Raw genomic sequence first — 27,151 nt, 5'->3', positions numbered from 1 at the left:
CACCTAACCTTGCTGTGCATTTCCTAGGCTGTGAGACAGTTAAGCAATTTGCGCCAGAACCCACGTCACGATGAGCGTCGACGTTAATGCGATTAGCCGTGAAGCAATTCAGCGGCGCAATGTATAGCTACCGCGGAGTCGCGTCATGTATGAGGCGCGTACTGCAGCTGGGCTCCTCTCTCACGCTTCCCCCTGGACACGTTGCGTGGTTCAGCGGCACCCCCGCGTTTAAGCTTAATATCGTTTCATGGGGAATGTGGTCGTCGCAGAATTGAAGCCGGCCAGTACTCAAAGCATAACCTTTCGTCAAAGACTCCGCGCAGTGCACAAGTTTCGACGAATGAGAGCGCGAAGTGTGCAAAGAAAGTTCATGACTGTTTCAGTTAATACGATGCTTGAAAAAGGCCGTGTGAGAACTGTTAATTGGAACAGCAATTGCTTTCACGGCGTACATTTAGTCCATCTTCTTTTTTTTAATGGGGATAGGGACAGCTTCTATAAAGAAGGTTATGAATTAGTACTGGATGACTTCACTTCCATAATATCGTGACCCCTTAGGCCATAAATAGTGAATTACCAACAATGTTGACTAAAGATCCTGTTGCAAATTATAGCGCAGTATTGGACGTCTGCAACAACTGTGAAGCTTCCTCAGCGAAAATTGCTTTGCGTCAAATCACATATGTTTCTTAATAATAAACAACCCCCTCTCTCTTTCTAACAATCTCAGGCAGTCGCCGCAGAAACACGCGCCGTATGCAGTGGGTATGAGCCATAAGTTGCAAGGACAACAAAAACTGCGACGCCATGGCCGTTCCAGTGCTGTATCCAACTCAAGATGTCGTATCTGGGTCGCCCACGTCCCCGGAAAGCCTGAACTCACCGCCTAGCAGGACTCCGCGAGGGTTCTACGTTTCTAACGACTGGGTGAGCATTCACGCAGCGTTTGGCGGCGCTTCATGGCGGCGCTTCATGGTGACGCTGGCACTGTTAATGCAGTCACCAGGAATTTTTTCCAGTGGCGTTTATTGCTCTCAACTTGAAGGGCTGCCCAGTGAGCGTTGGCTCTTGGAATTAAGCGGGAGACCAAGGCATGCATACTTGACGGAGCTTATTGATTTGCAGCGCCTGCTTTGTCCGTTTGACTTCGTTTCAGCCGGTGCTTTCTCGCTCGTTTCTTTCTTTCTTACCTTTTTTTTTTGCGGAGCACTTTATATGTGAAACGATGTAAAGTGTTGGAGCAGACGAGGACACATAATAAGTATATAAGAATATTTGAACGTTCAATGGTTCGACAAGGATTTTGCTGACATTAATTCGGGCACTGTCCCGCTGTGAAACCTAGTGAAGTTGCAAGTTCGAGCCCGACTATGGCGGCCGCGTTAAATGGCTGGAATGCAAGAACGCTCGTGTACCGTGAATTGGATGTACGTTAATTAACCATAGGTGGTCAAACCCCGGCGTGCCTCATAATTAGATTGTGATTGTTGCTCGTGCAACAGCAGAATTTATTGTTTCTTTTTAAATCTTGCGAAAGCTACTGTACCCCTGAAAGGGATCAACTGAGAATATTATCGCTGGAAACGTGCTTCACCTCGTTCTTTATTGACTCAGCACTATGTAGCACCTTCTCTGCATGATGCGTGTGCTTTGCGCTTCGGTCAGGGTTGTCGTCAACTTTGCTACGTTAGCAGTGCATGGGAGTTTCGCACCATATATGTCATCCCCACCGCAGCGCCTGTAAGTTCCAAAGATTGCCACATATCGAGTAATTGCGATGGTGAGCAGATCGTATAGTCTACCGTGTGTCCCAGCCAATGTTAGCCAAGCTGTTTAACTAAAACAACATGTTACAGAAACATTGTGCAAAATGCAATTATTAGACCTACGGCGTTGGGTCGTCAACGATCTGACGGAGGAATACCGTAGGTCTTAAATTCGTATCTTGCACCATGTTATAAAAACATTTTTTATTCATTGAAGGCATTGGCTAACTTTAGCCGGGACACACCATGTAGTGTGTGGAAATTGAAGATGCTTTCATAAACGTCTGACGTACTCCGCACGAGCACGAATGATTACTGAAGTGGTCATAGATGCATAGATGGTTAGCCACCGAGCTCGTATAGCATTGAAGTGGCGTTGCAAGTTGGAAATCATTGCTGGAGACAAGTCATATGAGTCGGAATGAAACTTTGTACACTCCCAGTTGAAACCCTGCCCATTCCACATCCGTCTTCAAAAGGATCTTGCACAATTAGAAGTGATTAATTAGGTGCTGAAGTTGCGACGATTTGTGAGGTCACGAGGCCTCGGGCAAGGCAGATGAAATGTGGCAGGCGAACATGGTGCTCGCGGCTAAGAATAGAACGCAAAGCGGCGCAGTTCGTGTGACGTCGAAGCGTGTAGGTGTAATTTATATGCCGCCGGGGGCTCGTTCGTTGAGGACGGAAGCAGACAGCCAGGACTGCGGAGAAAGCAAGCAACTGCAGAGTCGTAAAACTGGAGAACGTATGAATAATATTTGAATAACAGCCACCGCATTGCGCTTGCGATTCTCTGTGATTACACGGGCGATGCTCAGTGGTAGAGAATCACACGCCTAATGTGGAGGATGTGGGTTCGGTGCCCACCGGTGGCAAATTGTCTTTTTGATCTACTTACGTTTTCCTTTACGTTATTACGTCTAGACTTCAATTAAAGTGACAAATAATTACCAGTATGCGTTACTTGAACTGTATTCTCTTGGATTCACATTGGTGTGAATAATGAAAATGGGTTCCTCGGTTCTTCTCGTTCGTATGTATTTTTCCTGGTCATAAGGTAAGGGAACTGTACTCGTGCGCGCTGATTGCTAAAATGACTACCCCCACCATTGTGGCGTAGTGGCTGTGGCTTGTGCTGCTAAGCCCGAGGTCACGAGTTCAAATCATGGTCACGGTGGCTGCATTTCGATAGGGGCGATATGCTAAAACCGCCCCTGTGCTACCTTGCATTGGGTGCGCATTAGATCCCCACGGGATCAAAATGAATGCGGCACCACGGCGTGCCTCATAGCCATGTGATGGATTTGACGAGTCAGAAGCCCAGAATATATATATGTATATATATAGTTGCCTTGACATTGCCTTGCTTAGTAACTCTGGGGACCAATTGCAATGCATGCTCACTGACCTGGAGAGGCAAAGCAGAATAGTGGGTCTAAAAATTAATCTGCAGAAAGCTAACGTAATGTTTAACAGTCTCGGAAGAGAACAGCAATTTACAATAGGTAGCGAGGCACTGGAAGTCGTAAGGGAATACGTCTACTTAGGGCAGGTAGTGACGGCAGATCCGGATCATGAGACAAAAATAATCATAAGAATAAGAATGGGCTGGGGTGCGTTTGGCAGGCATTCTCAGATCATGAACAGCAGGTTGCCATTATTCCTAAAGAGAAAAGTGTATAACAGCTGTGTCTTACCAGTACTGACCTACGGGGCAGAAACCTGGAGGCTTACGAAAAGGGTTCTACTCAAATTGAGGACGACGCAACGAGCTATGGAAAGAAGAATGATAGGTGTGTAATGAAGAAAGGAAGAGAATGGCATACCGATCATCATCAAGAGCGGAGGGCTCGAGACCGGCGTTCGAACACCACCATCTTGCTCTCCGTGCTCACTGTTCCGAGCTACCGCCCGTTTGTTGGACTCGCTCAATAAACATCCTTACATTTGGTGGATCGTGCTGGGTACGCACATCGTCGGCACCCTGGAACTCCGATCCCGCACGTTGCACTCGACCATGCAAGCTGACGCAGCCCAACAGCCGCCACCTCTCCCGGCCGCCGTTTGTCCCGGCCCCGTTCGCCAGCGAGACCCCCCGGTATTTTCGGGTACGGAAGACCAGGACGTCGAGGACTGGCTGTCGTCCTACGAAAAAGTTAGTGGACCCAACAAGTGGGATGACGCTGCTAAGTTGAGTACCGCGAACTTTTACTTGGCTGGCGTGGCGAAGCTGTGGTATACGAACCACGAATCGGAATTTGAAAACTGGTCTGCTTTCAAGGAGGCAATATCTGCTGTTTTCGGTCGCCCTGCCGTGCGGAAGTTACGCGCCGAGCAACGGCTGCGCACACGGGCACAGGAACCGAATGAAACATTTACCGCCTATATTGAGGACGTACTCGATCTCTGCAGGCGCGCCGATGCCTCAATGAGCGAAAGTGCCAAAATACAGCACATCATGAAGGGCGTCGACGACGATGTCTTTCAGATGCTTCTTGCGAAGTCTCCTGGCACTGTGTCAGAAGTTGTAACTCTTTACCACAGCTATGACGAGTTGAGAAGGCAGCGGGCTCTCACCCGACGTTCATCTCAGACGTACAATCAACCGCTCGCTGCACTGGACATCATGCCTGACCAGTCATACCTTATCGCACAAATGAAAGAATTTGTGCGTGAGGAGGTGGCCCGTCAATTGTCTCTCCTGCCGTTTGCTCAGCGTCAAGAGCTCCCACAACAGCAGCAACTGCAGCGACCAATCCCGTTGGCTCCCGTGCTTCGACACGTCATTCAAGAGCAGATTTCCGAGGCCATGCCGGTGCCCATTCAGCAGCAACCTGTCGCCGCGCCTCTTAGTTACGCTGAGGTAGTAAAGCGGCAGCAGCTTCAACAGCCCTCACCACCCCATGGTGTGTCGTATGCTGCAGCCCCGATTCAGCCGTCCGTGACATGGTCTGCTCCCATCCCTGCAAATCCCTGGCGAACGCGCGACAACCGGCCGATCTGTTTTGCGTGCGGTGGCCCTGGTCATATCGCCCGATTCTGCCGCCGTCGCGCGCCAGGATATTCAGACGCCCGTTCACCGAACTACATAGATCGTCCCCGCTCTCGTTATGAAGATCCGGGTCCCCAAACAAGCACGTCTTCACGTGACTATCCGCAACCCACGTCTCGTCGCTCACCTTCACCCCGTCGCCGCTCCTTGTCGCCCATGCGTCGTCGACCAGCCCCTGAAAATGAGGGAAACTAGCCTCCGCAGTTCGTGAGGCAAGAACTGCGCTGTCGAAATGCTCAAGTCCTCGAACTTTGCCGTCGAATATTGTCGAAGTTTTCGTAGAAGGCATCCGTGCATATGCTCTTGTCGATACCGGTGCTGCCGTTTCTGTTATAGACGCCACACTTTGCCGCAAGCTTCGGAAGGTGACCACGCCTCTTGAGATGATGCCCTTACGTACAGCGAATGGAGACCCTGTTCGGCCTATAGCTGCCTGCACTGCTCGACTTATTATAGCTAAAGAGCACTACATTGTCGAGCTTATCGTCCTTTCCTCTTGCTCGCACGACATTATACTTGGCTGGGACTTTCTATCGTATAATCACGCCGTTATTGATTGTGCCAGATCTGAACTTGAGCTCTTCCCCTTGTGTGACGAGTCCTACTACCCCGCTCATCAAGCCGCACACAAAATAGTCGTCACAGAAGACACAGAAATTCCGCCGACAGCAGCTGTTTTGCTCCCCGTATTCTGCAACAGCATATGTGGTGAAGCTGCATTCTTTGAACCATCACGCCTTCTTCTAAATCGGAAGCCACTTCTTTTGCCTTATTCGACCCTCTCTATTTCGAATGGAACAAGCGCTCTCTGCCTCACAAATCCTCTTCCATATCCCATCAGACTGCTTAAAGGTGAATCCCTTGGATGCGTGCAACCCATTGATATCGGCCAAATTTTTTCCGTGCAGCAAGATTCAGCTCGACGCGACCTCGACGTCATCAGTGCTCTTACCCCTTCTGATGTTCCAGCTGCTGACCTATTCGATTCGTCCATCGCAGACGGACTGTCCCCATTTGAACGCTCTGCTCTTCTCCAGCTGCTCTACCAGTTCCGCGACTCCTTCGATGTTGCCCAACGTGCCCTTGGCCGCACTTCTACCATTGTTCACAACATCGACACCGGCTCCAACTCGCCAGTGCGACAACGCCCTCACCGCGTCTCCACCGCGGAACGTCAAGTTATTACCGACCAGGTTGACGACATGCTTAAACGCGACGTTATTCGCCCTTCACAAAGCCCGTGGGCATCCCCTGTGGTTCTCGTTAAAAAAAAGGATGGATCGATTCGCTTCTGCGTGGATTACCGGCGCCTAAACAAGGTCACTCGAAAAGACGTGTACCCTTTACCCAGAATTGACGATGCCCTTGATTGCCTACAAGGTGCCGAGTTTTTTTCGTCGTTAGATTTGCGTTCCGGGTATTGGCAGGTACCTTTAGCAGAGGCCGACCGTTCAAAGACAGCCTTCGTCACGCCTGACGGTCTATATGAATTCAATGTCATGCCCTTCGGCCTCTGCAATGCGCCTGCCACCTTCGAACGCATGATGGACTCGGTACTGCGGGGTTTGAAGTGGCACATGTGTCTCTGCTATCTCGACGACATTGTTGTCTTTGCGCCAGATTTCGCAACCCATCTCGAACGCCTCAACCATGTCCTGACGTGTCTGAAAACCGCTCAGCTGCAACTAACTCTCAAGAAGTGCCGTTTTGCTGCGCGAAAACTTACAATTCTTGGTCACGTTGTATCAAAGGATGGTGTGCTTCCGGACCCAGCTAAATTACGTGCCGTGACTGACTTCCCCAAACCGACGACTCTAAAGCAGTTACGAAGCTTCATAGGGTTATGTTCCTACTTTCGTCGGTTTGTGCGCAACTTCGCCTCTATAATTGCGCCTTTGACCCAACTACTAAGCAGCGCCTCCAATATCTCGTCATGGTCTTCTGAGTGTGACCAAGCCTTCTCCACCCTTCGCCGTCTCCTGACGTCACCACCTATACTGCGCCACTACGATCCTACGGCCGAAACTGAGGTGCACACAGACGCCAGCGGTGTCGGCCTCGGTGCTGTCCTCGCGCAACGAAAGCCTGGGTTCGCAGAGTATGTCGTCGCATACGCCAGCAGAACGCTCACCAAGGCTGAATCAAACTATAGCGTCACCGAGAAAGAATGCTTGGCAATAGTCTGGGCACTTGTCAAGTTCCGCCCTTACTTATATGGCCGCACGTTTGATGTAGTTACGGACCATCATGCATTATGTTGGTTGTCTTCGTTGAAGGATCCGTCAGGTCGCCTTGCCCGCTGGGCTCTTCGACTTCAAGAGTTTGACATCCGCGTTATATATCGTTCCGGACGCAAGCATGCCGATGCTGATGCACTGTCGCGGTCACCACTATCCACCGAAACTGCGTCCATATCCACTATAGCCCTTCCATTGTCAGCTCTTGACGTCGCCACCGTCTCCTCTGCACAGCGCCACGATCCCTGGATCGCTTCGCTTCTTGACGTTTTATCCGGGGCACCCACTCTTTCGACCACTCGAACTCTGCGACGCCAAGCTTCGCACTTCAGCATCCGTGATGGCCTCTTGTACCGGCGCAACTACTCGCCAGATGGTAGGAAGTGGCTCCTAGTTATCCCTCGAACGCTTCGCTCTACAATCTGCGCTTCCTTTCACTCCGACCCGCAGTGTGCTCACGGTGGTGTCTTCAAGACCTATGAACGCTTACGGAAAAGGTACTACTGGCGCGGAATGTTTCGCTTTGTCCGCAAGTTCATTCGCGGCTGCCACGAGTGTCAGCGACGAAAAAAACCACCGCATCCTGCCGCAGGTTCATTGCAGCCCCTTCCATGCCCAGAACGCCCATTCGACCGCGTTGGAATTGACCTTTATGGACCTTTACCTTTGACCACGGCCGGAAACCGATGGGCTATCATTGCTGTCGACCACCTTACACGATACGCCGAAACCGCTGCTCTCCCCACGGCGACAGCACAGGACGTCGCCTCTTTCATCCTCAGGCGTTTTGTGCTTCGGCATGGTCCTCCTCGCGAACTCCTCAGTGACCGTGGCCGCGTATTTCTCTCCGATGCAATTCAAGCACTTCTCCACCAGTGCAACATTGTACATCGGACGTGTACTGCCTACCACCCTCAGACGAACGGTCTCACTGAGCGGTTTAATCGGACTCTGGGCGACATGCTTGCGACACATGTTGCATCTGATCAATCAAACTGGGACCTGGTTCTCCCATTTGCGACATACGCGTATAACACCGCTACGCAAGTCACAACCGGGTTTTCCCCCTTCTTCCTTTTGTACGGTCGCCAGCCGACGCACACTATCGACACGTTGCTGCCATACGCACCAGATACCTCAGAGTGCACGCCCATGTCAGCAGCGGCCCGTTACGCTGAAGATTGCCGACAACTAGCCAAGCGCTTTACTACAGCCGACCAACAACGCCAGAAAAACGCCCGCGATGATGATCACTCTCCGGCCGCAACATTCGCTCCTGGAGCACTTGTGTGGCTGCTTGTACCACCCTGCGCCCCTGGCTTGTCGTCCAAACTGCTCCCAAATTATCATGGTCCCTACCGCATCGTCGAGCGTACTTCCCCCGTAAACTATGTCATTGAGCCTCTTACGCTGCAAGGCGACCGTCGTCGACGTGGACGTGATGTTGTTCACGTAAACCGCCTCAAGCCGTACTTCGACCCTCTTGTACCCACCTGTTAGATCGCCAGGATGGCTCCACCTTTCTCGACGGGGGCAATTGTAATGAAGAAAGGAAGAGAATGGCATACCGATCATCATCAAGAGCGGAGGGCTCGAGACCGGCGTTCGAACACCACCATCTTGCTCTCCGTGCTCACTGTTCCGAGCTACCGCCCGTTTGTTGGACTCGCTCAATAAACATCCTTACAGGTGTAACGTCAAGGGATAAGAAAAGAGCAGATTGGGTGAGGGAACAAACGCGAGTTAATGACATCTTAGTTGAAATCAAGAAAAAGAAATGGGCATGGGCAGGACATGTAATGAGGAGGGAAGTTAACCTATGGTCATGAAGGGTTACGGACTGGATTACAAGGGAAGGGAAGCGTAGCAGGGGACGGCAGAAAGTTAGGTGGGCGGATGAGATTAAAAAGTTTGCAGGGACGACATGGCGAGAATTGGTACATGACCGGGGCTGTTGGAGAAGTATGGGAGAGGCCTTTGCTCTGCAGTGGGCGTAACCAGGCTGATAATATATATATATATATATATATATATATATATATATATATATATATATATATATATATATTGTCACGTGGAGTGACGTGTGAAGAACGCAGTAGCAATACTGTGAAAGATGAAAATAACTTTTATTGGGCGAACCTGTGCCCACAAAAACAGGTTACACTTAAAGCGCAACGACAGCGGCGAACACTGTCGGCGATCTTCAAAATCTGATCAGCAGGTCAAGCGGGTCGGCTTGCTCGTCGACGTCGGTCAAGCGCGTCGGCAGCAGTCGTCGAATGTTCCAGAGTCATCGTTGGGACCCGCGTGTCTTCCACAAAGTTCTACACCATTCCCGTCACGCGATGAAATCAGATAACACAAGGTTCGGCGACAACAGACAGCGGATAGAAGCATTGACAACATTCCAGAAACTTCCGATACAAACAGGCGCGTCCCGCGCTGTGCGCTAAAATTTGTTATGGGCCGTTTATAGTCCGATGTAACGCCCGCGGGCGCGCACGCGTAGCCAACGTAACCGACGGCTTCCGACGCGCCCCGACGGGCCCGGCGCCGATATGGCTCCTGAGCCATTCGGTCGTCGGAGGCGGAGGAACTCTCGCCCCACAATGCATTGCGCGCGAAGAAAAAGGCGCCGACACAACTCCGCAGACGGCTTTTGCAGACGGCGCGCGACTTGGCGAACGTTCTGCGCATGCTCCGAAGATAGCAGCCGACGGCGCGTGCGTTGAAATATGGGGAACCAGCGTTGGAGTTTTCACGACGCCTGCAGCGCCATCCTGGCGGTCAGAACGTGCACAATGCAGCCGCTCCAGCGGACGAAAATTGCTGCTGGTAGAGGCGTTGCGTGCGCTGAAAGTCGAAAGAAAACAAAAGGACGCCGCGGTACTGTAGCGTATACAAGTGTCACAACTACGTCGGAATGAGGGAGGATGTATCCTTCTGCCTCTTTGCATCTAAACCCTACGAACAAGAACGGAGTAGGCGTTGCATCCAAAAAGTCAGGCGAGCGGAGTAAGTTCCCGTCTTGTCGCCTGTCAAGCGGTGGCGGGCTGGTTTCTGAATCGAATTTCGCGTCTGTGCTTGGTTTATTCGATAGTGAAGACGGTCAGCCGTGGCAGCCAGTGCCAAACAGCAGAATCTGCAGTCGGCATTTCGTCGGAAACAAAATGAGCAATAGCATGCACCATCCGGCATGTGTACCAACCATTTTTCCTTCGCAATACCACCGCCAAGCTCCTTCCAATGCCACCACACCAAGCGAACGATACGAAAGGTAAATAGTTTCCATTTATTTCCAAGAATCATGTGACAGGAAAGCTGCCTTGTAATACGAGTTGTGCGCGAATACTGCCGGCGCGCGCGCGACTAAGCCGCCTATGTGTTTTTAAAGATGCGCATGCGGATGAGGACTCGGCGCTGAGATGCATCCGGTAAATTTATGTAATTAGTGCTAAATGTAGTCAGGGTTCTTACGGATCAAGCAGCGGAGCACTCAAACCTTTGCTTGCCCGAGTCAGCTGATGCGATAAAGCTTTCTTCTCCATTGACTGCTGTGGCCAAGTAAAATCAGAATTTCTTATGTCTAGCCAGAGAAGTATGGAATGTCTTCAGGCCAACTAATACTTCCGATACCATAGCGCACCAAGACCGGTGCCGTAGCTATTAGATTTGCGATGCAGGCTGCCACACATGCATGGGAACGGCACACGACGCAACCGTTAAATAAACGCACGTGCTCGCCTCGACACACTGTGAAAAATATATAAAGCTTAAAAAGCTTCTTTCGTCATTTCTTCAGTTGATGACGCTAGCTTCTTTACGAAAACTGTCCACTTGAAGCGGCGCGAAAACGAAACATGCGAACCAAATGTGCGAACTATGAAACGGCCGCGGACATGTCGTCTGGTCGAGAGACTTGAATATGCCGCGTTTCGTCGCCAGGGCGGCGTGCAACGCACTCTTTTCGACGTGCCGCCTATCCAACGCTGGTTCCCCATAGAGCGGATGGCATCTCGGCTGGCGCAGCGCAACCGACGTAGCGTGACTGTCCGCGAACGACGCTCGCCCGAACGCCGATAACGTCGGACTATAAACGTGCCTTTTAAGCGGCGAAACGCGGCCGCTTGATAAAAATAGTCACGTGCATGTGTGCAAGTGCAGATAGGCAAGGCACGTGCATGTGGCCATAACGAATACTTGAAGCTGAGCGTGGACCAGATGCACGAATTTTTTGTTCTATTGCAGGCAGGCTCAGAAGTGATGTCGTTTGTTTGCACATTACCACATATCTACAGAAATGAAATAGGGTATTCTCGAATTGGATACTTCAGTTTGGAACATACGCATTCGATTCGTATTCGAAACTGAATATTCGCGAAGCTATAAACGGTGGTGTTATTAAACTGATAGCTGTGATCCGAGCAGATGTAAGCGTCGGTATATATAGCGATAGGTATATAGTTAGTGTGTAGCGAGGTCTACAGCGATAAACTGCAGGTCATGTTATAGATGTAGTGTACACACATCACAGGTATACATATATTCCTGCAGCGTGTGCGTATACGTATCGAGTTGTGTGCGTATACTATCGAGAGAGAGAAATAAAAACAGAGAGAGACAGAGAGTAAACTTTATACAAAAGAGCATGCGAGCTCCAACAAACAAAAGAGGCCTTTATGATATATTTCGGTTGCCATATTTACTCAAGCGTAGCAGAGTGATGAAATATAATATAAATATATGACCTCCGCAACGTTCCCTGTTGCTGTCGAATGCCCCACTTGTGAGGAAACGTAACCGATGAACAAGCGCATCCTTTTTGTATGACGTATATCTTGGCGAGAGCTATTACACGTTACAAGGTTGCTCGCTGTCTCCTGGCCTGCATTTATTACTAGTTTATTAGCAATTTGGCTGTTTTTAACGTCGACAATTACTAATTACGATTTTAAACAGCCTATAATTACTTCTGTTGTTATGGTGATCACGTTTGTCGCTTTTATTTACGAATACCGCGAGCCCCACGTTCCCGGCAATTTTGTCTTCAGGAATTCATTCAGCGATATTCTATTAGTTATAATACCTGATAAAACATTACAGAATTTGTAATAAGTGTTTTGCCAAATGTTAAGCTTGCAACTATCAGAAGAATTTACGTAGCATCACTGTGATATGAAAAGTACGATACTGTGGTCTGTGACGGTTGGGCTGCGTTGATAATTTTTCCTTTTCTCTTGCTTGCAGCGAGGCGCTTCATCGCGCACACATGCGAAGACCAACATAAAGGTACGCGTCGGTGCAAATTTTCTTAAAATGTCATTAGCACTTGAACGCGAACGGCAAGTATACTTTGTGGGTACAGACTCGCGGATGGCTGAATGTTTTCGTAAGCGCCATGATGACACAGCAATCCGTAGAAATTAAATAACAGTAAAATACCATATAACATGAATCAGGTCACACACAGAAGTGATGTCGTTGGTTGTATTCTATGTTGAATATCTTTGTCGCTCAGTTACAATTTGACTCGGTGTAATGCTAGCGCGGTGTCAACAGACCTGCACGCGAACGCAACCAACGCGAGCGGCGGCACTGGACACGTTTGGACGCAGGCAGCATTCAACGAGAACGCGTTCTACCCTGACGCCGGAAATCGACGCAGTCAGCCGAGAAGGCCCTGTGCGCTTTCGTCAGCAGGCGCACTAGAGTGTATGGTGTTCTATATACTAGACTCGGCTCGGGACATTTTCGAAAATTTTCATATTGTCTTAATCGCCATCTTGCCACTTCTGATTGGTCTAAAAGCTGCTGTACGGTCTCTCTGATTGGCTTAAAGTGCCAACGAGACATAATTTGACAATATGCCTCACGGTGCCCGTAATATCCCGCGGACGACCATCTGCGCATGCGCCGCGGTTACTAGGAGACAGCACGGGCCGCCGGAGAAGTTGTAGTCAGTGGCAGTCACTGGAGAATCCAGACGGGGATTATCTTCTTTGAAACAGTGGTTCTCGTCGTGTCCTTTGTTTCAAGTGTATCTTGCTCATTGTGGGCCCACCACGCATGCAGATCAAAAGCCCGTTGCTGTCGCCCGAGGAACCGTCTGATCTGTCTGTGCCAAGCCTAGGAGGAAGCCCCATGATGTCGCCTCATCTCATGCAGACACAGTCGCCAGTGGAAATAGTGTCGCCACAGGGTTCACGAGTGGGATATAGCTTTGACAGCGACGAGGTTGGTGGTATATGGATAGCTCCCGTCTGCTTTACTACAGACACTAGAGAAAAACATTAAATCGAGCTCTGTTTGCAAGCTACGTTTCTACAATAGCGAAAATCCTATCTTGCAAGTAGACGACGCTTTGTAAGCGAGAAAAATATGACCTGTTTCGAAGTTCCCGGACCTGCTCGCCCTAACGGCATGAGTTTTCATGGCGTTTGCTTAGGCTTTGATAATTTTTTTATCGATAAAGATGATTGACATTGTATTCCAAGCGAGCCAAAGGAAAAACTTTGCAAGTTTCCAGATCACTTATTGCGTCAGAATGGCCAAAATATGAAAAGAAATGATGGTTTGAAATTCATGACGTCGCACAAGCGTAAGTGTTAGGGTTTCGACACGAAATTGAGAAAAAAAAAGAGAAAGTTTGGCATTCCGTTTCTACATTAGTAATCATCCCTTTACCACAATATTCACCAAAATAGTGTTGTAAAAGAATGCCTTACAGGACTAAACGGGTCGAGCGTTTCCCTTGGGCGTTTATTTAAAAATGAAAACTTGGTCGCTCAAGAAAACGGACCGTGTGACATCGTTTACGCCTCGAATAATGCCAATGGCGTCGCGGCACATAAATCAGGTTGCAGGTGATCCAATAAATCAGGTTGCAGGTGATGGTTATTAAAGATGGTGAGGCGCTTGTTACTTCATTATGTCACTGTCGGTGTGTAAGGCACCGTCGTCTGTGTGCTGTCCTATGCTGTGCGTGACTACTGACGCACTATTCCACGCGATTCTCGCTAATCAGATAATAAAGCAGCCAATATCTCGAACACGAGTTGCCGAAGTGTGAAGGCATGATTTTATTGCTCGAGTCAAACGAAAAAAAAAAAAAGAAAAGAAAAGCGCGTATGGACGGAGTTAGAAATATGTTTCGCGGTTCGCTGAAATGGCGTACGGCGATCTCCCTTTCCGCATTTGAACCCAGCTTTCTTTCTCGGTGCTCCTGTATGCTGAGATGATGTACCGACCGCCACGTCAGAGGCCAGCACCGGTGTCGCATGAGACGAGCTCCTGGGATACCCAGGATAATTGTTAAAACATGATGGCCTGGCTCTAGATTCGTTAGATGAGATCGGCTACGTCGCATCGCCATAGATGCAAGCGAACCTAATGAATGGTCATTGGTGGTGCATATTACAAGTGCTGAGTACGATGCTTCACCTCTCCTCTTCTCGAAGGCAAAATGCCGTTCATTAGGGCTTCCTTCTAAACTCGAATGGAGCATATCAGCCGGCCGAAAGTTCTGGGCGGGTCCTGCAAAGCGAAAACTAAATCTGTCAAAAATACCCGTAAGCAAGGACCATAATTTTAAATGGCGCAGCGCTGAAGCTGTGACCTTCGGAGGGCTCACATCTGCTAGTTTTAAATAATCTGACTCCGCTCCCATTCGAATGCGATCACTTCAGCCTCGTGCTAAGCACCACAACGCCATAACCTCGGATCCATAGAGGTTCCTACAACGATCACTAGGGCCAACTCTAGCGCTGCGATCGTTCAGACAACATATAAATGATGGTCCGTACATTTGTCTGACATTCCTGCGTGTCGCTTCAGATGTTCTTTTGACTACGTTTATTACGCTTTATTTGCTTCCATCGGGCTGAATTTCAAAGCAATTTATGCTCATTTTTCAAATGCAGAACGCAATAAGACTCTGCGAACGCGCATAATCGCTGCTAGTTGCACTGGTTCCGCTTGTCCATGCTCACGTGGTCTAATGGTATCGACGTCGGGCTTTTGTGCTGCACGTCTTGTGTTCCAATCCTGCCGTCGGGATATTTTAATATTGTTTATTTTTTTAACGATAACGGAGTAATTCCTTGACAATAATGAGTTTGCAAAGTCACGAAACCATTGAAAGCCAGAAGGGTCAAGTTTAGGCAAATCAATGTACTAACCATCAACCTATGGTGGCCGAGCCGCACTGCTTGCAGCTGCCGTAGACACTAGCACCCCAGTTCCCAGTAATAATTGTATGAAACTGCATGTTGGGAGCCACCTCGATGTGTACAAACTTTTCTGCAAGATAACGATCTCCGCGGACCATTACTGAACATGAAAAACAGAGTGCAGTGCGCCTCTCAAAAAGCCGGAGAAATATTGCGAGTAGCCCTTACTAAAAAAAAAAACAAAAGATAACACAGAGATAGTTACTGCCGGAAATGTAACGTACGGTAAGACAGTTCATTGAGTGCGCATATGCGGGAATCGGAAAACGAGGGAAATGTTACCTGCACAGCAGTTATTACGCGGTCGTCACAATATGCACAACCTGAAATGCTAAAATGACAATGTAAGTTTTGCTGTGTTGAAAAAGGCCTCGACTGTTCAGCGCTTTCGCGGGTTGCGCTAACGTGACGGCGATGTTAGTGAATTTTGGTCGTTTATTGTGTAATGTAAACAATGATTGAATGCGTAGCAGAGGCACTCATGGCAGAAGGTTGTCACATGGTGATTTTTGAACGTAGAACATTGTCGACACGACGCCCGGCTCGTAGTTGTTGCCGTCTCGCCTCGATCCAGCGTCTACCCGATGCGATCTCGACCGGCTACCTATCGCAGTCGAGTGTCGCAGGACCGTACCAAACTATTTTATATCTAAAGCATAAGGATCTTCTTGGCAGAACTCTGTCACAGTCAATATGAGGAAACCTAGGCACGGTACAGAATGCAGCAATAGTGGTACATTCAGTAAATGTACAAAGTAAAATAATCTTGATATCAGTTGTTAATTTCAAATGATGCCCACACTATACGGAACTGAATAACAAAACATTAGAAAGATGGCAGTCGTGACACAACTTTTGCATATCAGTTCAACACGTGTCAACGTTATACATTAAATATACAATACGCAATCATTAACGCAATTCTGCTATAAACGGTATAAACGTGGTTCACTCATGTAAGAGGAATGTCTGTATTTAGGACTTACATTCACGTAATCGAAAGCCATAGAGAACGCGCGTAGATACACGATTAGTTAGTATGGGCATCTGATCAGAGAGAAAGGACTTTCCATAATTGGCACGTGTTCGTGGTGTCGGTATCCGCTGGGGTCGAACGACATAACGTGATGAAGTATCGTGCGGAGGCGTGTAGGCACGCTCAATTTACGTATGTAAAGCGGCAGCTTGCATTTTGTAATTTGCTCGCCCGGATTCTGAGTCAAGCCGCTCGCATCGGGTTCACGTTTACGAAACAGAGCCACGGGCAACACCAACGCGGCCGTCCCTGGTGGCAGCTCCTGTGGATGCTGCTCTCGGTAGCGTTCATCACGGTGCTCATCCCGCTGGTCGTGTTTCTACTGCCGTACACACGCATGGGCCGCCGGCCGCCCAACTTGGACGTCACCAGAGTGTTCAGCAAGGCCAGCCTCACTTCCAGCCCGTGGCCCGCCACGCAGGTGAGGCGCACGGGCGCGCGCAGCTCACTGCTCGGCGCGCGAACACACCCCGCAAGCACGTCTACGCCGCGGGCTCTGATGGGAACCGCAAGGCGCGGACTCCACGGAACGCGTCTCCGACACGCTTGGTGCGCGGCGCCATCGCGTTCGTTCCTGTATCCGCGCGACACGTCCGTCCGCGCTGTGTGTCGGGGCTAAATAGAAGATGCGCGAAACACTGGAAGTATGCTTTCCCGCAATATTCGGTTGCCGCACGCAAGATGGCCGACCGTGTCGTTCGCGGTCCCATTGCGTAGACTCGTAAGCAGCGAGGACGCGGAATAAAGGACACAGGTTGTGGCAGCAATCAACGGCACCAGCTCGTGCGCTACTGCAGCTTACTAGGCAGCTTTTACTAGGTAGTTCTACAGGGCGACGTCCGCCATTGTGTGTGGGTCATACAAGATGTGCGTGCAAGCGCACGTGTTGGATTTCGCATGTCTCCTTTTGCGCTACGAAGCGGCAGTGGTCTGCTCCTAGATTTTGTTGCCACGATTACGACGTCGCCCGGCTCAAAACAAACACACCAAGAATGCTCCGAAAGTGCGTTGGAAGTGCGTACCTAGTAGTTGACGTTTAAGAGGAACACCGAATGATGTCCTTCAATATGTAGATCGTTGTCTAATTCTCTTATGGATTCGTGAGCGAACGCGAGCACCTGCTCAAGAGTAGCGGGTTTGGTGGCAAAACCTCCCCTTCACTCTATGTATACCAACGAACAACAGAGTAGCGACGATATGTGTTTCGCGCGAGGGGAGCGATATCCGCGATGCTCCGCCGCCGCCACTGATGGGGAGCACAAAGCAGTGCTTCCTTTTCTTCTCTTTGTCGCCATAACATTGGCGGGGGCATTCTCTGTACTCACGCACAAAGAAAAATGGCCGCGGCACCATTTGTCCCAGTTTATGCAGTGACGCACTACAATGGGATGAATCATTCAGAAAGATAGAGAGACAGTGAAGGGGGCAAAGGTCAATTATTTCGTACTCTTTACAGGGAAGAGAACATATTCAGCTATGCCAGAGCGGTACGCTTCTGTAATATTAAATTGGTCGGTCTTACGAGGACTCTCTTTAGGCAGTTGGGGCATCTCGTAGTCCTTCCGTGTCAGTGGACGTACCCCTGTCCAATAATCGGTGCGTGAACGCGAGGTGCATTTTTCGCTATTGGAACGCCTTGCACTCGTAAATACACAGAGCGTGAGAGTGTCAAGGTCGGCATGCTGTATTTTAGACGGCGCGCTAACTGCCTTTCACGCGTGGCGAAGAGGTCGCGCTTGTGCGCGGTGTTTCAGCTCGTCGTTGCTCTTTGACACGGCAGTAGTCAATTCACTCTGAGAATTCGTTACAACCTTCGGAGCTTATCTTGTCCGAAACAATGTACGTCATTCATCTTGCGGGCCCTTCTTTGTTTCACGCTGCGCGCCCAGTACTTTCAGGTCACGATCGCCATTGTTCGTGTGCCATAGCAGTCTTGACATAGGAAAGTATAGAGAACGCAGTGTGTTACAGGGAATGCATGCAATATCGATGAGGATCATTGTTTGTGGACGAGTCCCAAAAGGGTGCAAACTTATTCACAGAGCGTTGCAGATGTAAACGCACTCACATTGCATATTCCTCTGACGGAGTTGTAACCGCTCACGATGCAATGAGTCCCAACACGACAGATTTCGGTCAATGTGGCATATAGATATAACCACCTTCAATATATACATACATATATATATATATATATATATATATATATATATATTGAAGGTGGTTAAATTGCTTAAGCGTGGCGAGGGCGTGCTGGTGCGAGTTCACGTAGTAGCATTAATTACGACCTTTCTTATCCAGTAGCGCCATCGGCCATAATGACACTCCGGGAAAACAAATCTGTCCGTTTCTGCAAGTTTCAGTTGCGTTGGCATGATGATCAGGAGGAAGATGCGTTGCATTGCTTGGTCCGTAGGCGATAATGTGAGCACAGAATGTGTCAGATATCCCCTTGTAACTAAGTCTACAGTCAATACTTTTTTTTTCGGTTTACTACAGTCAACCGGTTTTTCTTTGTGTTTTGGAATTAAACTGTCGATGAAATTCAAGCAATGGTACAGTGTCACGAAAACTTTCACCCCGCTCGCCGATCCGGCTGCCAGGCGCAAGCCGACGGAGCACAGGGGTCCGCTTTACGCTTCGCCCCGGCCTACAAGCGAGAGGTTTTGTACAACATTTATTTATTCAGGGTTGGTCAGCCCGAGCAAGGCGCTCGGGTGTCGGTGCGTCGGCAATCACGAAACAACTCGTTGAAGGGGGATAACAAGCATTTAATCATACACAAAACTGATCAAGGACAATAAGGGAACAAAGAACTCAAAGTAGGAACGAAGAGAATTGGCGAAAAGCACACACAACTCGAAACGCGACCAGAACACACAATAATCAGGCAGGGTTACAGCAACGTAAACAAAGGAGTTTAGAGGAACACGAGTCATTGAGAGTTAACCGAAGAAAGAAGAAGAGGACAAGCCGGTGGACAGACCATATCGGAGCGCGGCGAAGAACGGGGACGGCTCGGGTGGCAGTCGTTGTGGCGATGGCTCGAAGGCGTCGGGCCCGGTGCGATGAAGCGCGCGCCTCGCCGGCAGGAATTCGGCCCTGCACGCCGCAAAGACTCACACAGCCTTCTTCGCTGCCTGTTTCCAACCGACTGTGTCCCTTCCCACCGAACTGCTAACGAGCCGGCGGAAGACGCTGGTGAAAGACAGTGCTGTGACCAGCGGTTATTTACGGGCGTTTTTTTTCTCGGCGACACCGAAGACAGCTTGCGCACTGTCGATTTATGGCCCGGCCGTCTCCGCGATCCCGACCAGCGGAAGCGACCGAACAGTGGACACAGGGCGCACAACTCTCTTCACCGTGCGCTCTGCCTGCTCCACTCTGGTAATCTTAAACCGCGGCCAAGCCCCGACTCCGTCGAAGGGGACAGCGAAGCCGCCTCCGCAGAACAGCCGCTTGCGCTGCTCACAAAGCCGACCGTCTCCAGATGCCGCTCGACCCTGGGCAGTCCTCTCCGCCCTCTCTCGCGGCCTCCTCCCGTAGCTTCTGAACGGAATGACCGAAAAACGCACTCTAAAGAAATATATATATATAACATGGTTGGCGCCAGTCTGTGACATACAGTCAAACTCGATTTTGAAAACACACGTTCTTTTGAGAATTTTGGCAGAGGCTTTCTCAAAGCGCAAAAATAAAGCTTCACGCTCCGAGTGGGTAACAGATCCTCTTTAACGAGCGCTAAAGCTTCAGTAGGCTTTATATCGCTCATTGTCTTCCATCGCGAACGCGACTGCCTTGCCAAAAAGTCGAACTTGCGAGTTAGGGTACAGCAGCACAACGTCATGGGTGCTGGGGCGCTGAGAGACCGTGGTGGGTGCCTTCTACGTCCCACACATTGCAAAAAACATCGGGCATCGTCGGGGCGAGTTTTTGGGCTCCTCACTCCACGCGTGTCATAAATCTAACAATCCGCCGGGGAACTTGGCCACATGCGCATCACTTTCGTTGGCACGTGCGTTCTGTGGCGTAAAAGTGAGCTATCTGCAAATGAGCAAATATACAGGGTGATTTAGTTAACCAGCGCCAAGCCTTAAGAAATAAAAAGCTACCTGTGCTTTACGAGAATGCAAACAAATTATTATTGTCCGCTATCCTTTTGAGCAACTCATAGCATTTATTTTCAATAAGGGCTTAGGTCATTAATCAACAATAATTAGTAACCAACCATTAAAGTATTATTTAGGCGCCAAATATTTAATGGAGAAGTTGTAGAGGCCTCTTGACAAATACCCAAATAATTTTTTCCCGTGGTAATAGCTGCTGTGGTGTTAATTTTTCCCGGCTGCAAGCAAAGGAGCAGGACTTGAAAAGAAAAAAATCACCACGCTTACGCGCACCAGTATTCGTGCCCTCAAACATGCTACTAACGAATGCACGCCGACCGAAGGCATGAACAGGCTTTAAGAAACGGAGATGGATTGAATACAATGATCGTGGCTTCCACAGTTGCAGAGATGTCTGTTGCAAGAATGAAGCAAATGGAGACGGATAATAAGCGATAAATAATGCACGGCAATTTTTGAACCTCTGTCAACGTTCTTGCTGGTGACAGACGGCGTAAGGACGAGGAGGTTTTGACGACGGATGGCGATGCATCGAGCACGACCGGTGTGGCCATCGACTGTCACTTTTGCTTGAAGCCAATTCATGCCGTCTGTCTGTGTGCAGCATCGGGGATTAGTTGCTATCACGTTTCAGCTCGCTAACGTCGCTCCGTGCAAGTACCTAGCCCACGCAGTTCTTTTTCACATCTCTCGCACTTCCTTTGCAGTCCAGATGAGTGAGAATACCTTCAAGGAAAGGAATTATTTGAATATTTATCAATAGGCCTCCACAACTTCTCCATTGAATGTTTTGCCTTTAAAGCAATCCTTCGAAAGTTCGCAAATTTTTGGAAATTGAAGATTTAAGCTCATAGTAAAAAATACTGTGTTTCTAAGGAGGACTGATCAATAGTAAGTTGGCTGCATTGCCGAACACACACATGGAATGTTTAAAGGCGCACTGAGACAATATTTTCTTGCCTTCTTTATTTCTGCTGTAGCTCAAGCTCTAGCACCTCTAAACCCCAGAACATGATACTGTGAGGCCTCACAGAACCCTAAATATTTAATTATATTAGCATTTCTACCGTGCTGAGACATCATAGCGTCGTATGTCGTCACGTAAGAGCAGGACATTCGGACTTTGTTTACATGCTCTTCGGCGCGCTTGGTCGTCCCCTATGCAGTTAGACTGGCCCTCTCAATGAGCAGCAGCATACGAGGCGACATAGCTCACCGGAGTGAGTGTCACAACGTCGCAGTGTCGTGCTCCCACGTGACCCCATACTTTGTGGTCTCATCATAAAAAAAAAAATTATGGGGTTTTACGTGCCAAAACCACTTTCTGATTATGAGGCACGCCATAGTGGAGGGCTCCGGAAATTTCGACCACCTGGGGTTCTTTAACGTGCACCTAAATCTAAGTACACTCGTCATAAAATAGTATTCTCATTCGTAACGAAACCAAAACTGGCTCTAGAAAAGCTATTGTATAAAATTATTCGTGGCGCTTTGAGGCTTGTCACTATTTTTTTTTCTAGGGTTTAGACGTCCATGAACTTAATTTACCGCAACGAGATGAATAGTCGAATACATCGCGTCAGTACGAGAGTTGCAGAGTGGATACCGCCATTTGATTCTAATACCATTAAGGTGGATGGAAATCCCCGTAATTCCTCTCCTTACAACTGCTGTGATTGGTGAGAATTGGACCATTACCGCTTCCTGGAATGGCTAAGCTGTTCCATTCCATGCCTGGAATTCCAATAGATAAACAACTTCCTCTATAATTGCTTACTACTTGGGGTTGCACGCCTAACGGCAAAAATATTTTTTGAAGTCTTAACAACATAACAAATTATGCGTGTTACTGGTTTTTTCGCGCTTACGTAAACACTGCTTTGTGGCATCTTTTTTTCTTCTTCAGGGCGTTCTTGCCTGTAAGCTAACACGTTATTAATCATTCGCGTAAAGTGAAGTGCAAAATAAATTTACACCGTGTCCGCCGTAGTGGGTGAGCACATTTATTTGAGGAAAAAAAGCAGGCCAAAGGCAAGCAAAATTAACATGGCGTTCTGCGAGGAAAGTGCTGTCGTAGCAGTAACGAGGTCAGAGCCGAAAGGATTGCTGAAGTCAGCTGCCCTTGTCTCACATTTACTGGCATATCAACGGGCCCCATTTTCCAGCGCATCTCTCTAAACCCCTGTTATCATGCCTTCTGGATACTCGACAGTGTGTGGGAAAAAAAAAGAAAAAGAAGAACGAACACGGTGCGCGCGTTCCAAATCACCGTGGATTCGCGCACGCAGTGTGCCAACACTTGCAACGCGAGCATTTTGGACCTGCATCCCTTTGTCGGGTTGCGTCAATTTTGGAAACAGAATGGAATACGAATACGAGTCGAGTGAGATGGGCGAATAGAATGAGCAAAATAATTTTCGGATGGTTTTCAAATATTGAGCAGACTGTTTTCACGTTTCATATGAAAAAAATTTTCGCGTTATAGTGCGGTCAAACGCCTTTACAACAAAGTGCTCGGGACCTTTAATATCCTTGATTATAGAGGGCACTTTGTTGTAGAGGTCGCAAGTACGCAGTATGCGGCCTGCGAGTATGCGGCCTGTAGGGTGGGCAACACAGCAACAAAGAAAGTCAAGCGGAAAGTCAGAGAGGCTGAAATAATCTCATGGGTGGCGGCAATGGAAAAGAAACCTGCCATGAGTAACTACTTAAGAGCAAAAAACGAAATCAGGAAGGAAACCATTTATGATAACTCAAAGGGAAGCTCATTACTTTTCGAAGCGAGATCGGGATGCCTTAGAACACACACCTATAAAGCGGCATATAAGACGGAAGAAGCAGCATGTGCTTGCTGCGGTACAGCTAGGAAGACTATGGAGCATGTTTTATTAGAATGTGAAGACGTCTACGAAGCGGTCGATTTAGGCACCACTGGCCTCCTCGAAGCCCTTGGGTTCAGCGAGAGCAGTGGAAAAGTAAACATGTCCGCAATAGGCATTAGTAAGAGGCGATTGGAGGATTGGTGGAAGAAAATTTGGGGAACGACAAAAAACGGAGACGTACAATAGCACAGTTCGAAGCAGGGGATAGGAACATTTGGGTGTAGTAGTCTATAGTGTTTTTTTTTATTTTTTATTGTTTAACCTAGGTAGGACATTAGGCAGTATAATAGCAAGAGCTTGGTGGCGCAGCCCACCACCCCGTTTCAAAGGGGACGCTCATAACATCCATCCTCCATCCATCCATCCATCCATCCATCCATCCATCCATCCATCCATCCATCCATCCATCCATCCATCCATCCATCCATCCATCCATTCACCCATCCATCCGTCCGTCCGTCCGTCCGCCCGCCCGCACGCCGTACCGCTCACAATAGAGCAGACTGAGCAGTTCAATAAAAAAACCTTTCCAGAGAGACTCAGAAGAATGAGTCACTAAACATTTTCTGTGGAAAATTGGTGAGACAGAATGCGCGACTGCTGCTAACCTTATTACATCGGGGTTAACAGCTTGCCCAGTGCTAAAACCTAGGAGCTACGCAGCTGTGATAAGCTGCGGATATTCAGATACTGCTGTCACCTCCCTTGCCATCAAAATTCAAGTTCGTTTATGTTGGATGCGCACGACGGACTAAATTCCGCGGACCAGCATGACTTGGCTAAGCGACAACAGACTCTGCCGTCAGCGTAAGCTTATCTGCTTTGTCCGTGTGCGCAGCGTGATAAGGTGGCGCTTCCAAGTTTCAAAATTTCCATATTGTATAAAGTTCCTTCACTCACTCCATACTTTAAAAGCTTTTATTTAGAAATGTAATAAGGGTTTGTTTATTACTCGATTATATTATTTTGGTTTCTGGTGCAAACTATATCGGTCAGGATTAGAATTGTGCTTTAAAATAAATAAATAAATAAATAAATAAATAAATCAAACAATCAATTTTTATTATTACATAAAAATAATATACAGAGAGTGGTATACAGAAGGAGGTCCCATAGTTAAAACTGAATTGGGACCTCCTGTTCATGGTTCACATAAAAGTTCATTTTGGCAAGCAACAGCAGCTCAATTGGTACAATTGCAGCAATGATAAACAGTGAGATACAAATCTAATTAGACGAAGTAATTGATACACAATATAACGGTAGTAAGCAATATTTCGAAACTAAATATATCTAGAATAAAAGAGGAAGAAAGAGAAAAAATTACAGAAAAAAATTAATTACACGTTGGAGTACATAAGAACGGCAGGTCTAAAACCAAAATCGGATAATACAGTGCATAGTGTCACTTACATATCGATGGGGTTTCAGGAGGTTTATGACAAATGGTAATGGACTCCATGATGATATGACTGCAAAGTGAACTGTCTGTTTCCCATAATTAGTGCGCACTTTGGGCAGAATGAAATTATTATGCAGCGCAAAACGAGTTGACTTAGTGTTTGTTAGAGATGATATAGGAATTAGCGATAATGATATTTTGTCGTTTATTAATTTGAAAAGAAAAGTGGCAAGTTTGTACTTGACAAGGGCTGCAACATGTGGAATGTTATTTGTTTGTAGTAACTGTTTAGCATTGGTGGTGTGTCGATCCGACGTGATTATTCTAATTGCCTGGTTTTGGATGGTTTGTATCGGCTTTAGGTGAGTAGTGTACGTTTTACCCCAGGAGGTTACGCAGTAGTTAACGTGAGAGTGTACAAACTCGAAATAGAGTGAGGACAACAGAGGTCGTGCAAAAATGGACGCACCCTGATGAGAATGCGTATTCCATGCGATAACTTCTTTTTAATATGCGTTATGTGGCGATGAAATTTTAGGTTAGAGCTCGGGGATAGCTTATTTACAGCTGGACTCTTGCAATGATCTTTCGACGTTTTCGCTGTTTTATCTTCCCTCAAAGATGACAACGCCGGGCTTACCGAAGGAAACCTATGACCCTGAAGAGAACTTCCTCCTACCGCCGGGCGAGACCATGCAACAGTTCTGCAGCAGGAAGATTGGGAGATGGATAAACTCTACAGTAGTCAATAACCAGATGCCAGCGATCACCACCCTCGCTCCGAGACCGAATGATGTACAATTGCGGCCAGTAATCTGCGTCTTGAACGCTAAGTGAGCATTCATTTGGTGGCGCTATATGGTACAGCACTGGTGCATTCACCACGCGGGCGGGCATGCCTTCACATGCCTGTCATTTCAATCGGCGAAAAAGTAAAGATGGACTGAATTGCAATTGTGGCATTTCGCGGTATTATACTGTGGTGTCATTGTCTCCCGTCCACCTGCCCGCGCACTATTCGTCGAACTGCGCACTGATATCGAAGCAGCGCACTTACATCTGACACGCGCACACACGCACAGAAAGGACATACACAAATACTGCAACTACTGCATTGTTGTTCAAAGACCCGCCTCTTTGTAGTGTCCTTCGAGAAGCGCACGTGATCTGACCGCAGTGAGGCCTCAACGAGACCCAGAGTAAAACAGACACAAACAAACATATCTTTTTGTTGGATTCCCCCTCTAGGAATAATCGAAGTGCAAGACAGCGGCACGCTTTGTCAGACGGTAATACCGCGGGGCAACTGATACACCTGTCTTTTCATTTATCAATTTCTATTGCTTCAAGAATTGCTCTTGTTTTTTTTTTTCATATATTTCTTGTGCACAACGTTGCGTTCCTTGTGTGCATGTCCTTTCTCTGTGTGCGTGCACGTGTGAGATGCCATGGCCCACCCACTAGCCCATCAATGTCTTTTAAACTGTGCACTATAATCGCCGAATTTCACTGTTCGAGCCGCGGTCACGTATTCCTCCAGCTACACAACGTGCGTTGCGGCGGTCTATGCCGTTGCGAAAGAATCCGGCTGGCGTTTCACAAGATCGGAGAGGAGCTCACGTTGACGCCGAATACGGCAACGTGTTTACGTGCTTTCTACCCGAAAACATCTATACTATAGCGTGGAATCGAATTAGAACTCGAATTAGACTAGACTTGATGAGGGAACGCAACAAACTGGTGGATAAGAAGCCGATCAATGAGTTAGTGGTAAGAGGAAAAATAGAGGAATTCCAGATCAAGCTGCAGAACATGTATTCGGCCTTATCCCAGGAAGAGTACCTTAGTGTTGAAGATATGAACGACAATCTTATGGGCATCATTAAGGAGTGCGCAATAGAAGTCGGTGGTAACTCCGTTAGACAGGATACCAGTAAGCTATCGCAGGAGACGAAAGATCTGATCAAGAAACGCCAATGTATGAAAGCCTCTAACCCTTCAGCTAGAATAGAACTGGCAGAACTTTCTAAGTTAATCAACAAGCGTAAGATAGCTGACATATGAAACTATAATATGGATAGAATTGGACATGTTCTCAGGAACGGAGGAAGCCTAAAAGCAGTGAAGAAACTAGGAATAGGCAAGAATCAGATGTATGCGTTAAGAGACAAAGCCGGCAATATCGTTACTAATATGGATGAGATAGTTCAAGTGGCTGAGGAGTTCTATAGAGATTTATTCAGTACCAGTGGCACCCACGACGATAATGGAAGAGAGAATAGTCTAGAGGGATTCTAAATCCCACAAGTAACGCCGGAAGAAGTAAACAACGCCTTGGCAGCTATGCAAAGGGGCAAGTCAGCTGGTGAGGATGAGGTAACAGCAGATTTGTTGAAGGATGGTGGGAACATTGTTCTA

At 48.1% G+C, this 27,151-nt stretch overlaps 1 protein-coding gene across 1 annotated transcript; it reads left to right on the top strand.

The window, feature by feature from the left end:
- Positions 1–807: 807 nt before the first annotated feature.
- Positions 808–25,671, top strand: LOC129387812 (uncharacterized). The gene is made up of 5 exons (XM_055077385.2): positions 808–927; positions 12,306–12,347; positions 13,131–13,292; positions 16,543–16,743; positions 25,355–25,671. Exons 1-5 carry the CDS (start codon positions 808–810, stop codon positions 25,568–25,570), a joined length of 741 nt encoding a protein of 246 aa, XP_054933360.1. The 3' UTR covers positions 25,571–25,671.
- The last annotated feature ends 1,480 nt before the right edge of the window (positions 25,672–27,151 follow it).

The sequence above is a fragment of the Dermacentor andersoni genome, chromosome 2 (assembly GCF_023375885.2).
Source record: "Dermacentor andersoni chromosome 2, qqDerAnde1_hic_scaffold, whole genome shotgun sequence".
In the NCBI taxonomy this organism is placed as follows: domain Eukaryota; kingdom Metazoa; phylum Arthropoda; class Arachnida; order Ixodida; family Ixodidae; genus Dermacentor; species Dermacentor andersoni.
This window is presented reverse-complemented; position numbering and strand designations above follow the sequence as displayed.